Genomic DNA, 15,636 nt, shown 5'->3' with positions numbered 1-15,636 from the left:
AGCGACCATCACATAGCACCATCCTAGCCAGTGATAATGCTCATCTGTGGGCACTTAACACAGCTGGGAACAAAACAACATGGAAAAAGGCCCAGGTGTTGAGAAGTTGGTTCCCCATCTCCAAGCACAGCACTGCTGGTCCCTGCTCCTGACCTGGGCATCCAGGCAGGTCTCAGCCTCCCCTCCATCACCCACACTGGGCAATCTCCTTGGGTTTGGCTTTTACAGGGTGAAGCCTGGAGCCTTTCCCATGGGAAATGGCACAGAGAACATGGGGCTGAGCGCGGTGTCCCCTGCCTGATGGGACAGAGCAGCACCAAAGGGGTGAGACACACACTGTGGTGTTTGATGTCCCGAAGAGCAGTGGGGAAGCAGCGCTCTCCTGCTCCCTTCCCATCTCAGTGGTGCCTTGGGGAGCTGTGAGAGCTGTTGAGCTTCCCTGAGCAGCTCGGGGTCATCCAACCACATCATCCAAAGGTACCAGGGGAGCAGAACCCCATTAGGCCGTGACCAGGAGAAAAGCCTGGATGCTGTTAGTGTGGACCCTCTGCATCAAAACACCCACACTCAGTCTCCATTGCACTTCGCTGTCCTCCTCCATCCTTTGGGACAGGGGCTATTGCTCCTTCTCCCACTGCACATCCCGGCTGGACTTGAAGAAGTCCCTGCGCAGCAGGCGGTAGAAGAGGATGACGTTCATGGGTGTCATGATTGCCATTCCCGCTGTGCCTATGGAGTAGGTTGCCAGGGGCACGCTCTCCCGATTGAGGAAGAGCCACCGGCTCATCCAGGCCAGCGTGGCGATGCGGAACACCATGTAGGTGCCCAGGTTGAGGATGCTGTTGAGGCGGTAGCAGGAGGTGTGCACCAGGTTGGCCATGAGCAGGATCTGCCGCAGGTGGAGGAAGATGGAGTTAATCTCCACCAGTAAAGCCACCAGGGCGAACCCGATGTACTGGTGGAGCAGCACTGCGGTACCCAAGCAGACAATGACCTGGGAAGGGGAAAGAAGAGGCTGAGCCCAGGGGTTGGTTGTTCTCTGCTGCAAGCTGGAGCCCTCCATGCAGTTCTCACTCCGGTGCTAAACCATTGGTCATCACCCCACACGTATCTCTGTCACTGTAGCCCCCAGCATGAGATAAAACCTCCCCCTCATTGAATGAAACAGGAGTGTTGGGTTGGTTCTTTTTCCAGTGGGAAAGGAGGAAAACACTTCTATAAACTCCAGGCTGGAAGAGACAGAGCAGCCAGACCTGACCCTGCTGTTGTGGCCTGGGAATGCAGCTGGTTGTGGCTCAGTACATGACTAAATGGGACAGGGAGATGAGGAGATGCATAGCCCAGGGCTAGGGCTGCTGCTGGCTCAGGTTTGGTGCATCAGGGATACCCCAAGCTTGGCCTGAAGCACCCTAAGGATGCTGCAGCAGAGGATGGAGCTGTTGGGTGCAGGGATTCCTGCCAGATGGGGAACAGGCTCTGCCAGCCTGTGCTTTAGCACACTGAGTCCTTTCTTCAGTTGATACCATTAATGCTGTTCTCTGTATTGGCTCTTTAATGAGATTATCTGTGCCCAGCTCCTTAAGTCACTGTCTTGGCCTGAATTAGCTCTGTTTTGGACATGACCTTCTGACTCACAAGCAGTGGCTGGCATTGCTGCAGGGCTCTATGAGACATCCCATCGCCTTCCCCATCTCATCCCAGTACATCCCAGTGCTGCCCCTCATCCCCAGTCCCTGCAGACCCCTGTGCCTCCCCTGTACCCCACAGCATCTCTGCTGCTCGTCCCCAGGCTGTGCCACCCCCTTGCAGCATCCACAACCATAGAACCCTGGTGGTGCAGGTGCCAGGGTCTGCCCCTTGGAAAGCAGCCTCGGGACTCACCACGGAGTGATGGAAGAGCAGCTCCCAGGACTGGTGAAGCTTCTGATTGCACAACATGTCCACAAAGTCTTCGAGGAAGTAACCTGGGATCAGAGAGGCCGTCAGCAAGGAAAGGGGCCAGGAAGGGCTGTGCTAAGGGACCCTCAAACTGCACCTCAATGGGCTCTTTGGGCAGCCCCTCCAGGGATGTGATGGCCACAGTGACCTGATCGCTTGGATCTGTTCCTGGAGGAAGGATGAGAGCGAAGGGAGCACATGGACCTTCCCCCTGTCCCAGAATGGGATCCCTTAAGAGCTGCAGGGTTTGCTGCCATCAAACCAACCCTTTCAACACTCAGACCTCTCTGCTGAGCTGTGGCCGTGCTGGGAAGCCCATTAGCCCTGACCACAGGGCTGGTGACACATCTGCAAGGAGGTGACATGGGGACAGGAGGCGGAAGGACTCACACAGCCAGAGGGCTCAGAGCTCGTGGCTCCCACAGTGACACACTGGGGTGACCTGCACCAACCCCATATCATGGGCGCTTTTAGGGTGCTCCAAGCCCTGCGTGCCCCATGCGGATGGTGGTGGGCAGCCTGGAGCCCAGTACCTCCTGGCTGTGGGTGCTGTGGGACAGAAAGGAGCCACTGTCCTTTGCCAAGAATAGGGCGATTGTCTGGGGTGCCTGAGACATCTCTGCCTGCAACGTGGCTTGAGGGGCCGGTGTCAGGCACCACTGAGCCCTTGGGGACCCCTTGGTGGGGCAGAAGAGGGGAAAGAAGAGGGGGCAGCCCCCTTCCCACTCACCTACAGATACAGCAACCAGGCTGTGTGCCCCGGGTGGGTGCGTGCCCACCATGTCCTCAGACAGCCCAGGGTGGAGGCAGAACCTGTGAGGAGCAGGATTGTGAGCACTGGGAAGTGTCTCTGGGTCCCCAATTCCCTGACATTATCCTTGGTACCCACCTGGTGCTGCTGAAACCCCCTGGAGCCTTCCTGTCCCCATTGTCCCGTTACGGCCATCCCTGTCCTGCTTCCTGGGGAGTCTCTCTATCCCTTGCTGCTCTTGTCCCTTGATCCCTTCTCCATCGCTCATGCCCCCCACTTTCCAGGTCCACAATAACCCTCAGGGTCCCCCAACGCCCCTATTCCCAGCACCCAGATGACCCACGGGGGTCCCTCGATGCCCCATTCCCCTCCAGCATCCCCTCTCCACCCCCGTCCCCAGATGCCCTCGGGGGTCCCCCCGGTGCCGCTCACGCTGCCAGCGCCCCTCCGCCGCTGAGCACGCTGTGAGCCAGCGATGTGCAGATGTTGCGCCACTTCCAGCGGTTGCGCTGGGCCGACGGCGGCGGCGGCACCAAGAGCTCCAGCCCCCGGTTCAGCAGGCGGAAAGCGGCGAAGGACCCGGCCACCAGCAGCAGCCCCGGGCTCACGGCCATGGGCACCCACCGGCCCCGCTGCCTCCCGACGGCTCCGCCTCCCGAGCCCGCCCTGGGTACCGGCACCGCCCCGCCCGGAGCATCCTCTGCTGGCCCTGGTACCAGCATCCCTCCTGATGGGGACAGGCTGGGAACGGTGCTGCCCCTTGGAAAGTGAGGGGAAGGACCCCATGGAGCACAGCAGCCATCACACATCAGATAGGGTGTCCCGAAAGTTGGCTGCAAGCATGACATGGAGTGGGGGCCTAGGGACCCATCACTGTGCTGGAGCTTGTTTCCTTGAGGTTCCTCCTGCATCGGGGTGACCCTGGGTGTGAACACCTCACCCGTGAGGTGCTGCAGCCCGTGGTTCTTCACCCCAAAGCATCCCCAGCACTGTGCTGGGCCGGGGAGCCCTTAGAACACCCCTGGGGCATACACTGCAGGGGCTGACTGCACATCAACAAGCAAAAAGGCCTGACTCCCCTCTCAACCGAAGCGCTGTGTCCACAGCACTGCTGTCCTCTGCTCCCTGTCCTATGGCTCGTCCCAAGAGGAGCTCCCCAATGTACGGGATACCCCAGCTCTGCTGCGTGGGGTTTGTGGGAATTCAGGATCCTTTACCCACAATCTCTTTAGTTCCATCCCACAGCCACGCTGCTTTTCCAGCTTCCTGGAATTCGATTGCTCCCTCGTTGCACTTTGATGTCTCCACCAGCAGCGTGGCTGCTGCACAGACCTCCCTCTGCTGCAGACGCCTGAGTCACTGTGCACACACTGATCAGTGTCAAACAGCCTCTCCATTGAGCTGTTCATCTGGGATGAAACCTTCTCCTTTCCCTTTGCTGAAACAGAAAGAGTGGAGCTGAGCCCCCAGTCCCTGCCCTAGCCGGGGTGATGGGCAGGAAAACACCAAGTAATACATTGCTTAAGGGATGCTAAGGAGGAGAGCAATTAAATTAGCCCGGAAGGAGAGGGAGGAGAGTTCCAACTGTTCATGCTGCAGAGATTTGCTTGAAAGATGGGCAGGCCAAAGTAATTTCATCCCCGTTAAGTGGCCGGGAGATGCTTCCTGAAGTGATCAGCAGAGCTGATTGCTCGGGGGGATTAGAAGTAAGCTGGTGTATGAGGACTTGAAGGATCACACAGGCTAAGCTGTTAGTGAGAAGGCCAAATGCAAAGACATTGGTGTTTAGCATTAAGATACACTGAGGAGATGGAGACATTGCCTTGGAGGCAGTCCTGAGGAGTCATTTCATGATTAATTGCAGTGTAAAGCTGCAGAGAGCTGATTTCCTAATGGGAAGTCATCAGTAATGGTTTAACCTCAGAATCCTGACTGCCCCTTTCCATGCTGACAGCCCTGCCTGCGGGTGACATCCCGAGCCATGGAATGCCTGCAAGCTCGGCCCCATTTATCCCAGGCTCTCTCCCATTCGTGGTGTTATTCTTCTATTATTTGGCCAAGGGACAGGAATAATTAAAACGCTTCTGGATGCTGGAGGGCTTTTGCCTCCCACTTCTATATGAGAGGAATCTCAGCCATGATTAATTGAGCTTCTGGTCCAGAGGCTTTGATCCCACTGCTGGAGCATCAGTAACAGCTGCACAAATACCACGTTTTGGATCATTTTAGCCCAGATTTTACTTAATGTTACCAGTGGTGTCCTACAAGCCGTTTCCAGCCTTTTCTCCTCACCTTCCTCTGCAGCAACGGCGTTAACTGGGGACAGTTTTGGAGCAGGAGACTTCCAAACCCTGTCACAAACAGCTCCCTTGACACCAGATCAAGCCAAGTAGGAGCCAGCAAATCCTGACCCGGGCTCGGAAGCCGGGTTTGTCCCTAAAGAAGCCGTTTGGGAGAGCAGGGACAAGGATGCTCCGGGTTCGGCTGCCACAAGAGGTCCCTGCGCGCTCGCTGGAGCGCCGGGCAGAGCGGATGGGTTCTTCCTTCGCACCTTATTTGGAGATATTGCCTTTTCCAGCCAGCTTTCCAGTTGTTTCCCAGCACTTCCCAAACTGCCTCATTCTCTGCAGGGAAGGGGATTCCTTCCTTCCAGATACCAGCCCGAGCTCCATCCCGTAACGCCCTGGGGACCACAGCTAATCCCATAGCAGGGATGTAAATGGAGGGTACAGCAGTTTCTTCCATAGCTGGACTGTGGCTTTTTGATGCCTTTCACAGATTGGAGTTTCTCTTTGGCACATTGGAGAGAGAAAACCCGCTTTGCACACTAAAGAGCTGGCAGTTTATTGATAATCCCCATAGGAATTCTGCCCTAGATGCTCCCCACTACTCTGGGATAGAGCTCTGCGTGTCCGCTCTGCTCCCAAACACTTCCCATAGCCAAGAGATGGGGGAGCTCCTGATCCAGCACAGTCCTTCTGGCAAAAGCCTTGCTCCTTTCATCTTCCTCTCTCCAGCCAAGGAGCCATAAAACCCAATGCTCCTCTAATGCCAGACCTGGCTCACGCCTCACATAATGTGAGGAGCCTCCAAACAAATGAAGCTGCTTGGCTTCCCAACTTGGAATAGCTGCCGTCTCCATCCCGCTCTGAAGTGTGTCACTGCAGGAGCTCAGATGGCCCAGGAATGCTTCATCTATCCACATTTTCATTCAGAAAGTCTCTAGCTCCCCACTTATGAAAGAAGCCACGGTGCAGAACACACACCGTGTATGGCAAAGCACACCCAGGCACTGCAGAGGTAGCTGTGAAGGGAGCTCGGAACCAGTGCAAGCTCCAGCATTCGCCTTTTCCAGCCTGAAACACCTTCCTGATGTGGGAGCTGGATGTTCTCCAGGTGGAACTGGGGGTATATTCACTGCAGCCACAGGAGAAAGGCTGACAGCACAGACCTCTGACAACAGCATCCCTAGGGATGCTGCCAGGGCTTGGGCTGGACCAGCTGCCATGATGCGAAGGATGCGCTCTCTCCTCCTCATTCCAGCTGCAGATATGCCATGGGATAAAAACTTCCATTGACAGACACTGATCAGCAAAACCCCTCCACAGCTTCCCTGGGCACCCTGTGCCAGCGCCCCAGCACCCTCACAGGGAACAGCTTCTGCCTAAGAGCTCAGCTCAGTCTCCCCTCAGGCAGGTTAAAGCCATTCTCCTTGTCCTGTCCCTACATCCCTTGTCCCAAGCTCCTCCCCAGGATATCCATGTGCTTTCTGGCTACACCACGATGTATTTATGCCTGCATGCTTTCTTTTGCAATTCAGAAGTTTCAGAATGAGTCCTACGAGGTGAAAGCCTCAGCCCCTGCACCCACTGATGAGCATCGCACGGTGTTGAAGCCACTCAATCCTCCTGCATTAGGAATAGAAGCACAGGAGCTTCCTGACTGCATCTCCTGCTGCTGTCAGCTCCTCACCTTGGAACAGGTTAGGTTCCCCCCTGAATTCTCCTGTTATTAATATCACAAACCAAGCTGGTCCGAGAGCAGTGTCCCATTAATCATTTTAGCCCCGCTGCAGTCTTCACCTCGCTTCCTCTTCCTGTGCCTGAGCAGCCTGCAATAACATCTGACTCAGTGGGTGATGCTCGCTTAAAACCAGCAGGGAAGGACCCTGACCTGAGAAGGATGGGGCAAGCAAAGGTGGGACAAGGATGCATCCACACCACCATGGCTGGATTACAGCATGAACAAATGCGATGGTAGCAGGGGCTTGAAGGGACAAGAGCAATTCCCCTTGGATCTTTGCCTCTGAGCTTGCATTCTGTGTAGTGCCGGCAACATTGGACACACACAGAAGGGAAGGTATCTCATAGAGCACAAGCTGTTCATGTGTAACCACCCCAATGCGGGCGGCAGGTCTGATCAGAGCTTTCTGATGCTTACCTGGGCTTTTGTTGTGTTTGAGGGCACCGCTTCCTCTCACGCTGTTCCTTCCTATGGTTAACCCTGCTGTGTGTTACAAGCACAGGTCAGAACCACCCCGAGTAACTACCTCTAAGGATGCTTGCAGAGCATCCTCTGGAATATCTGCCTCCAGAACCATCCCACTGCTGAACCCCTCGAGGACAGGCTGTGCAGGAATACCACATCCCTGCAGCTAACCCAAACCTTCCCTCTCCCCTCCAATGCCCTTTCCAGCTTTTAATCCTTTACCATCCTCTTTGTCCCCATCAGAGATGGGCATTTGGGTTTCCCTTTATCCCTCTGTAGCTACAAAAAGCCCTTCCCCAGATGCTTGGCAGCTGAATTGGTGCCTCAGCCCCATAGTGTGAATGTCACCGCACAGCACCGCGCTCATCCTGGCTCGTCCCAAAGCCTCCCCCAGCTGCACACCTTCCCACCTGCCCCTTTCCCAGTGCACTGCAGCTTTCCTCCTTGAGCCAACAGCGTTTTCCAGCCCGTTCTGCTGAGTCAGAGAATGCCTCCACCAGCGCTGCTGCTGCTCCATGTGGGAACGTGCTCCTGAGGGATAATTACAGGCAGTTTAAACAGGGATGCTCGGCAGCCAAATTGCTTCACATCCAGGCTCCCGGCCAGGAAGGCAGAGCCCAAAAGTGGCTGTGAGAAAATACCTCACACCTGCACCCATCATGGGTGTGCGTTGCCTTTGGGCTAAGATCACTCCTTACACAGCAGCACTGAGAGCACACAGCTTGTGGGTCCAGTACTACACAAACCAGCCCATTTACGCTTCCAGAGCATCCCTGTGCATCCCTCTTCTCCGGTCCATGCCCACCAAAGGATCTTTATCACCGCCCCCCATGCTCAACAGGTGAACAAGCCAGTCCCTGCAAAGCCCTGGTTCAGCAATGGGAATGATGGGATCACACTGGGAATAACTTCCCCCCTCCCCAGTTTTGAGGTGTGTTTTAAGGTTGTGAAACAGATCGGCCGTGAGACAGGGCTGAGACCGGGAGCAGACACAAACAGTGTAGGAATCACTTCCAGCCTCTTGCAACTCCCACTCCAAGGCAAAAATAGCACTCAAGGAGCACACTGCTCTGTGTCATCCTTCAAGGACCAGGCGATGATGCCTGGACATCATGGACTGAAGTGGGAGCAGCACTGGGGTGTAAAGCACAGACAGAGGCACTGAACACTTTGTGTTCCTTAAAACCCATGGGGGGAGATCTTAATGGAAAGATCAAATGAAATCGTGGTAAAGATCATATATAAAAAGTAGGAACATCACCCCAAAGCGCTGCAAAACACTGAGCTAGAGCACTTTGCACCAAGAAAATGGGTAATGGAAGCCCACAGTGTGGTACCACTGCATCCCCTCAAGCTTCTGTTCCCATTGTACACAACGCACCCGGTCTTTGCATCATTCCTCCATGCCCTCGATCCTTTTGCAATCCTATGCCCACACAAGATACACCTTATTGTAGAGACCAGTTGCAGAGATCAGGTACAACTCCCTGGCAATCAGTCTCTTCCACGGGATGCGTGTGCTGATGGATACGGGATGTTGTGCAATGGAAGGAGAGCATCACTCAGCCGTGGGCTGGCGTTGGTGCAATTGCAAGGCACAAGGGTGGCACTTTGGTGGAGGAAACACTCACAGACAGCAGCACCGGTGGCTTTCGGGCACTGGAAGTGGGTGCCTGAGCCCCCATGGCAGGACTGGGTGAGTACAAACCAATGCTTCTCCTATGGGACCTGGGAATGGGCAGGAGCTCTGCACCAAAACCTGCCCCCAGGCACTTCCTTTGCTCCATTTCTTGCCTTCCGCCTCCAAAGCACAGAGGGAGGTTTCTATCCAGCCTCTCAGCTGATTCCTAAGGCAGGGACCATGCTAAGGACTGAGGTTTTTGGCTCTTTCCTTACACACAGAGAGCACTTTGGGCAGGGATTACTGCTTTCATGGCAATTAGCACCCTAACACCTCTGCACTAACACTGGAGAGGTTTCAGAGGCTGAAGCAGCTCTTCAGACCCCAGCTTGCTTTATAGCAGCAGCACCTCCCCATAAACAATCGTGTTTATGTACAACAGTCATTAATCACTTCTGCTCACTCGCTGCAGTTGAGCTTAATGGGACATGGGGCTGAAAACAAGAAATTGGAGGAGAGAAAGGCAGAGGAATCAGCTTTAGGTTTGCACACAGAGTTAAAGAGGGGTTTCCAGCAGGTTAAGGGGGTTTCCTGCTATACCAGGAGTTTGGGACCCCTTGAGCACACCATTGACCTGCTTACACCTAGGGCAGGGGTGGCCCTGCCTTGTGGGGGGAGATGGCACTGGGGTTCCCTGGGAGCACCATCCACCAAGAGGCAACAGCATCCGTGGCAGCCAACCCCTTCCCTCTGCTCACCACAGTCAGCAGCACGGATGGCAACGACACCATCACCGCCGAGGTCTGCAAGGAGGCTGATGTTGGGGATGGAGAGTGAGTACCCAACGGTACAGCCACGAGCAGGCACCAGGCTGCTGGTCAAGGGAGCAGCGTGATGGGTGTAAGGGACAAAGGGCATTGGCTCCCACCTCTCCTCTGCTCCTGCAGACTCTGGGAGGTGATGGTGGCCGGGTACCCAGTGCTGCTGGTGAGGAACAAGAAGCAGTTCAGTGCCCTCAGCAGCAAGTGCCCACACTATGGTGCTCCGCTCAGCAAAGGTAAACCTGGCTCCTGCAAGGGGAAGGGAGGAGGTGGTGGTAGGGAGCTGGGCAGGGAGCTCTCCCCACCTCTGCTGCTGCAGGAGTCTGTAGAGGGGAGAGGCTGCGCTGCCCCTGGCATGGGGCCTGCTTCAACATCAGGACCGGAGACATTGAGGAGTACCCGTCCCTGGACTGTCTGCACTGCTTCAAGGTGAGTTCTGGTCTCTTCCTCCTCCTGTAGCATCAACCGGGTTGGAAAAGACCTTTGTGAGCATCGAGTCCAACCTTTAAGGCAGGGCTGCCAGCCCCATCACTAACCCATGTCACTGATGTCCTCAGTACCATTCGTTCTCACAAGCTCCATGTCCCTCACACCAGCTGAAAGACCTGGCCACAGCTCTGTGGTCCAGGTCACACACTACAACACATGGGGTGACTTCTTGGGATCATGTAAGTCCCAGTCCTAGTGCTTCTTTCTATCAAAGGTGATGCCGTGCATCCCAGTATCCCTCACAGCTCTTTGGCAAAGAGAGAAGGAATCACACCTCTTCCTGAGGGCTCTTGGAAGGAGGAGGGAAGCTCATGAGCTCCTCAGCATCATTTGACACCCATGATCCCTACCAGTCTGGGTGTATCAGAGCAGTCCCTTGCACCAGAACCTCCCACGAAAGCTCCTACCACATCCTCCTGAATGCATGCACTGAAATGCACTCTCCTTTCCCCCTTCAGGTAACAGTGGAAGATGGAAAGGTTCTTATCACAGCAAAAAAGAAGGTATGTGCCTCACCTGCAGTCACCAAGCACAGGCAGCACCTTGGTGTTGCTGTGATTTCAGCATCCCCTGTTTGCTTCCAGGACCTTGAAAGCAGCCTGAGGGTGAAGGACATGAGCAAGCGATGCCCTCTGAGCCAGGCCACGGTGCTGCTGCTGGGGGGAGGTCAGTGACGTGGTCCCCATGTGCGCTGGGAGCTGCTGCTCTGTTCTCCAGGCAGAACTCGTGTGCTCCCTTATCTCCATAGGGTAAGGGATGAGCATCTCTTGTAGGTGTTGCGGCTCTGGTGTGTGCAGAGACGCTGCGCCAAGAGGGCTTCACTGGGAGGATCATCATGGCCACCAAAGAGAAACATGTCCCATACGACAAGTCCAAACTGACCAAGGTTTGTATGGGAAGGGCATGAGGGTACCACATCAGAACAAGGGGCATGGTCCACTCAGAGCCAGGTGGGGGGACTAAGGGAGCCGGTCTGGCAATGGAGCGCTGAGGCATCCACAGGCAAAAGGGGTACCATTGCCATCTTCTTCCTCCCAGGGTATCAGAACCCCCCCTATAAGCTGGTGGTTTTATCCCCTTTCACTGGGTTCTCCCCACTAGAGCTTGTGTTCGTGGATGAGGGAGGACAAGAAGAGGATGGGGCAGAGTGAGGAGCTGTGATTTACCACTGCAAAGGGCACCTCTTGCACAACCTCACTTCCCAGTAACCACTGCAGACGTTCTGCTCCCTCTACTTCTGCTTTGTCTCCAGGAAATGAACTTGAAAGCCGAGGACATCTACATGAGGACACCCGAATTCCTCGATGCGCACGGCATAGAGCTCTGGACACAGAAGGAGGTACAAGGGCAGCTGAGCTCAGGCCTCAATGGGCGGTTGTGTTCCTGCCATGGGGAACCTGGCTTTGGTGCTGTCATGGTGCTCCTAAAGCCCAAGGCCTGTAGGAAGTGAGGGAGAGGAGCCCAGCATCCCTCCTCTCACCCAAGTGTCCAGAAGCAGGGCAAACAGGATGGATCCATGTGGTGGGACATCCCTGCAGCAGTTACCTGGGAGGTCTCTGCCTCCTCTCTCCCGCAGGCAGTATCGGTGGATTTCCAGGAGCAGAAGGTGCACTTCCAGGATGGATCCTCCCACAAGTACAACCAGCTGCTCATCGCAACAGGCTGCCAGTGAGTGCACACAGCGTTTGCCATTGTAGGCAGGACAAAACGGGTCAGCCTGGGGTGTGAATTGCTCCTAGAGGCAGTAGGAGATGAGAGGATGGGATGGGATGATGCAGCCAAGAGGTTGCACAGATCTCTGCTCTCCCCTCACTGCTTCATTTCCCATGATGGGGATGTATCCGGATTCCCTCTTCCAGCTCCAGCCTCCTCAATGTCCCAGGAGCAGACCTGCAGAATGTGTGTGTGCTCCAAACCCCAGAGGATTCCAGCAAGATCTTAGAGCTGGCAACCGGGAAGAACCTGGTGATCATTGGAGCTTCATTCATAGGTACCAAAGGCATCAAAGCATCAGTGATGACCTGAACCCCACTTGTGTTGCAAGTGCACATCAACTGCGAGCCCTTGGGGCAGGGATGCTCATTCACTGCCGGGCTGGGTTCCCCTCAGAGCCCTAGGGTTGCTGGGGGTATGCATTACACAGCACACACTGAGGCTTTCCTCTGATAGCCAGAAACCTGGGGAGCTGTGAACAGTTCCTGGGCATGGATAGAGGGGAATGTGCCTTAGGGAAAGGTCCCTGTGATCCAGAGGAGCCGATTCCCCAGAAGCATAAGGAAAACCGAGGGGTAAAGCACAGAATGGGCTCTCTCTTGCACACAACCAAGAGCTGCTCCTTGCGCTAACACCCAGGTCCATAGCACATAAGAACAAGGAGCAGGGGAAGAGCTCGATGCCTCAGCCCAGAAACACAGAGAGGAGCAGCTAAGCACTGGCAATGCATCAGATGTGCTCTCCACGCCTGGAAGGAGGGAAGGCTTCCAAGGAACAGGGTGCAGGTCCAGGCTTGCTCACGTCGGGCATTGCCTTTCCCTTGCAGGGATGGAGGCAGCCGCCTTCCTCTCGGACAAGGCTGCTGCCATCGCCGTGGTGGAGAAACAGGAGTTCCCTTTCCAGAGGGTGCTGGGTCCTCAGGTCGGAGGTGTCACCATGAAGGTTAGGAAATGCTGGTGCCCATTCCCAGGATGGGGAACCCACGTTATGTGAGCAGCTCTGGGATCCACAGTCCAATGGAGCCCTGGTGCTGCTCACACCAAAGGAGCAATGCACACGGGCTGGTCCCAACCTCCCTCACACACATCACATCCCTCTTCATCCCAGACCCACCCCATGCACCAATCCTGACCCGGACAATGGTGCAAAGCTGAGCTTCCAGGCACCCTGCAGAGCCAGGGACACACATTAAACCTCTCTGAGCTGTATTTACAGCATTCCAGCCTGGAATTTCCTAGTGAACACTCACCCCATCTGTTTCAGATGCTGCAAAACAAAGGGGTGAAGTTCTACATGAAAGCGGAGCTCCAGGAGCTGCAAGGGAAGGATGGAAAGGTCAATCCTGCCGCGGCCATCCCAGAACTGCTGCTTTTAGGTGGCAAAATCCCAAACTGAGGATGAACTCAGTGTCTGCACCTGAGTTTCCCCTCCCACATCAACACCCTCACGTTCCTTACCACTGGGTGTGATTCAGGGCTCAGAGAGTTTGTGCTTGTGGCAATGGTGCTGGGTGTTCCCTTAGCACACATGGGGGGACAAGGTGAATCCGGGGGAGAACAAGAGGCAGCAAGGAAGGAGGCAGCAGGGAGGCTGTGAGAATGAGGACAGAGCTTGGACCCTTTGGTAATGGCTCCTGCTTCCTGCCTAGGTCACAAAGGCTGTTCTTGCCTCTGGAGAGAAGCTCCCTGCGGATGTGGTAGTGGTGGGAATAGGTAAGAGACCCCAGTTGGAGAGGGAGGCAGCTTTGGGAATGGGGGTGGGGGGAGTGAGCCCAGCTCATTCCCAAGACATTCCCTGTGGTCTCTTTCCCACTGTTATCATCCAGCCCTTCCTCTCGGTCCCAAACACATGGGGAAAGGCAGCAGCCCCTGAGCAAACACTGGCAGGAGGGAAGCGATGGCTTTGGATGCTCACTGAGCTCCATAGGGCACTGCTCTGCTTCCAGCACGTGCTGAGGCCAAGGTTCCTCCCTGCCTTCGTGGACCTTTGCTGCTCTCATCCTTTCTCCTCTCCCTGCAGGGACATTCCCCAACTCAGCATTCCTGAAGGACACTCCCATTGCCAGAGATGCCAGCGGTGCCATCCTGGTGGATCTGGTGAGTGCCAACTGCACAGTTCTGGTCCACACCTCATCCCTCCCCTCTCACCACTGCACCGGTTGCCTCTTGCCCCTTTAGCACATGCAGACCAACATCCCGAATGTCTTTGCTGCCGGGGATGTGGTCTCCTTCCCTGTCGCGCTGCTCAATGGGGAGCGGTGCAGCATCCATCACCAACAAGTGGCTGAGGCCCACGGTAAGGCAGGACACCCACCTCACCCACCAGCTCCCATCCCTAGGGATGGGCATGGGGCAGCAGGATCAGGAGGATAACAAGAGGCAGGGGATCTTTCCTTGAGGACCTGTGCTGATTCATCACAGGTCACACTGCTGCCCTAAACATGCTGAAGAAAGAGAAGCAGTTGCACACCATTCCCTTCTTCTGGACCACGATGCTTGGGAAGAGCATCCGATATGCAGGTAGGGGGTAGAGAGATGAGAGCAGCAGAGCTGCTTCCCTGCCCATCTGCTCAGCTGGGGCCTAGAGACACTTGGAGCACCCCTCAAGCAGCCCTTTGCAATCCCTGTTTCCAAGCTCTTCCCATTCCAAGGCAAGGAGAGGCCCTGGGTCAGTTCTGCTTGTCCAGGGTCTTCATGCCTACTCCCCATTCCAGACCCCGGGCACTGTTCCCTCTGTCCCTGTGATGCCAGGCCATGATGCTCTTTCTTGCAGGCTGTGGGAGGGGATACACAGACACTGTTGTGAAGGGCAGCCTGGAGCAACAGAAGTTCCTCATCTTCTACATCAGGTGAGTGCATCCATGGCCAGCTTGTGCCTTGGGAACAGGGCACATTCCCCTCCCTTACAGCAGGGGCTCCACATCACCTCCAATGCCCCCGCCACTGAACCAGCAGGGAGATGGTGTCAGAGCAAACCAAAGCAGGGATTGAGAAGAGGATGAGCTTCAATGGAGGCACCAGCCAGGCAGGGAGCCTGGGACACATCCCCTGTCCCTCTGCTCCCAGCGGCACCAGGCCACGAGTCCCCATGCACCCTGCAGCAGCCTCCGCAGCACAGGGTGCTGGGGGGATGCTGTGGTGCTGAGCTATGAGCACTGGGCAGAGATCCACATCCTGCTGCCGTCTCTTCCAGGGATGGGGCCGTGACTGCAGCAGCCAGCCTGAGCTGTGACCCCATGGTGGCTCTGATCGCTGAGGCTCTGTATGCGGGGAAGCAGATCTCTAAAGAGGAAGCAGAGTAAGGGGCAGCCTGGGCCAGCAGCTCCGCTCTGCACCCCCCTGCCTGCATCCCCCACTGGGAGCCACGGGGCCAGAGGGAGTTACTGCAGCCCCCAATGCACCTCTCACTTACAGGGCCTGTGACATCGACAACGTGCCCGCACTGGCAAAAACCTAAGCTCAGTCCGTGCCCTGCTGTGAAGGGCATGGAGTCGACCGAGTGTTAACAGCTCCACACCTCCCCTGTCCTGGCACAGGAGGAATAAAGCCATGAGCAAAGCTGGACCCAGCCCTCGGCTGCTCCCTTGTGTGCTGGGGCAGAGCGAGGCAGTGCCCGACACTCACTTCCAGGCAGTGATGCGCTGGGCTGGGTAAGAGGAGGATGCCCACATCCTGGAGCTCAGCTGAGGGGGTGAGCACACAGAAGCAGCCACACATCCCCATAGCCACCAGCCCATCCTGCTCCTCCTGGTGCTGCCATGCAGCTCCCATCCAGCCCATCGGATGCGCTGACCTTCAGCTTTGCAGAAGCAGAAT

General features: G+C 55.9%; 2 protein-coding genes across 2 annotated transcripts; one reads left to right on the top strand and one right to left on the bottom strand.

Annotated features, from left to right (window-relative positions):
* Window positions 1–379: 379 nt before the first annotated feature.
* Window positions 380–3,303, bottom strand: TLCD2 (TLC domain containing 2). The gene is made up of 4 exons (XM_005154356.3): window positions 3,122–3,303; window positions 2,669–2,751; window positions 1,882–1,964; window positions 380–994 (listed from the first exon to the last, which is right to left on the bottom strand). The coding sequence occupies exons 1-4, from the start codon at window positions 3,301–3,303 to the stop codon at window positions 617–619; spliced, it is 726 nt and encodes a 241-aa protein (XP_005154413.2). The 3' UTR covers window positions 380–616.
* A 5,498-nt stretch (window positions 3,304–8,801) lies between these two features.
* On the top strand, window positions 8,802–15,388 carry LOC101878200 (apoptosis-inducing factor 3-like). The gene is made up of 19 exons (XM_034068834.1): window positions 8,802–8,873; window positions 9,562–9,631; window positions 9,746–9,855; window positions 9,939–10,048; window positions 10,567–10,611; window positions 10,693–10,774; window positions 10,882–10,994; window positions 11,361–11,447; window positions 11,685–11,776; window positions 11,968–12,098; window positions 12,648–12,763; window positions 13,085–13,156; window positions 13,470–13,533; window positions 13,841–13,917; window positions 13,999–14,116; window positions 14,242–14,340; window positions 14,594–14,669; window positions 15,014–15,118; window positions 15,235–15,388. Exons 1-19 carry the CDS (start codon window positions 8,861–8,863, stop codon window positions 15,275–15,277), a joined length of 1,623 nt encoding a protein of 540 aa, XP_033924725.1. The 5' UTR covers window positions 8,802–8,860; the 3' UTR covers window positions 15,278–15,388.
* The last annotated feature ends 248 nt before the right edge of the window (window positions 15,389–15,636 follow it).

This window comes from Melopsittacus undulatus, chromosome 13, assembly GCF_012275295.1.
Source record: "Melopsittacus undulatus isolate bMelUnd1 chromosome 13, bMelUnd1.mat.Z, whole genome shotgun sequence".
NCBI lineage: Eukaryota > Metazoa > Chordata > Aves > Psittaciformes > Psittaculidae > Melopsittacus > Melopsittacus undulatus.
This window is presented reverse-complemented; position numbering and strand designations above follow the sequence as displayed.

What these genes read in the sequence shown, in the direction of transcription:
- TLCD2 (XM_005154356.3), bottom strand. Translation starts at nt 3,303, where the DNA reads ATGGCCGTGAGCCCGGGGCTGCTGCTGGTGGCCGGGTCCTTCGCCGCT. An exon ending in GGCGGAGGGGCGCTGGCAGC is followed by an intron (nt 2,752 to 3,121) that starts GTGAGCGGCACC and finishes TGCTCCTCACAG; the next exon opens with GTTCTGCCTCCACCCTGGGC. An exon ending in CCTGGTTGCTGTATCTGTAG is followed by an intron (nt 1,965 to 2,668) that starts GTGAGTGGGAAG and finishes CTCTGATCCCAG; the next exon opens with GTTACTTCCTCGAAGACTTT.
- LOC101878200 (XM_034068834.1), top strand. An exon ending in ACAAGTCCAAACTGACCAAG is followed by an intron (nt 10,995 to 11,360) that starts GTTTGTATGGGA and finishes CTTTGTCTCCAG; the next exon opens with GAAATGAACTTGAAAGCCGA. An exon ending in TGCAAGGGAAGGATGGAAAG is followed by an intron (nt 13,157 to 13,469) that starts GTCAATCCTGCC and finishes CTTCCTGCCTAG; the next exon opens with GTCACAAAGGCTGTTCTTGC.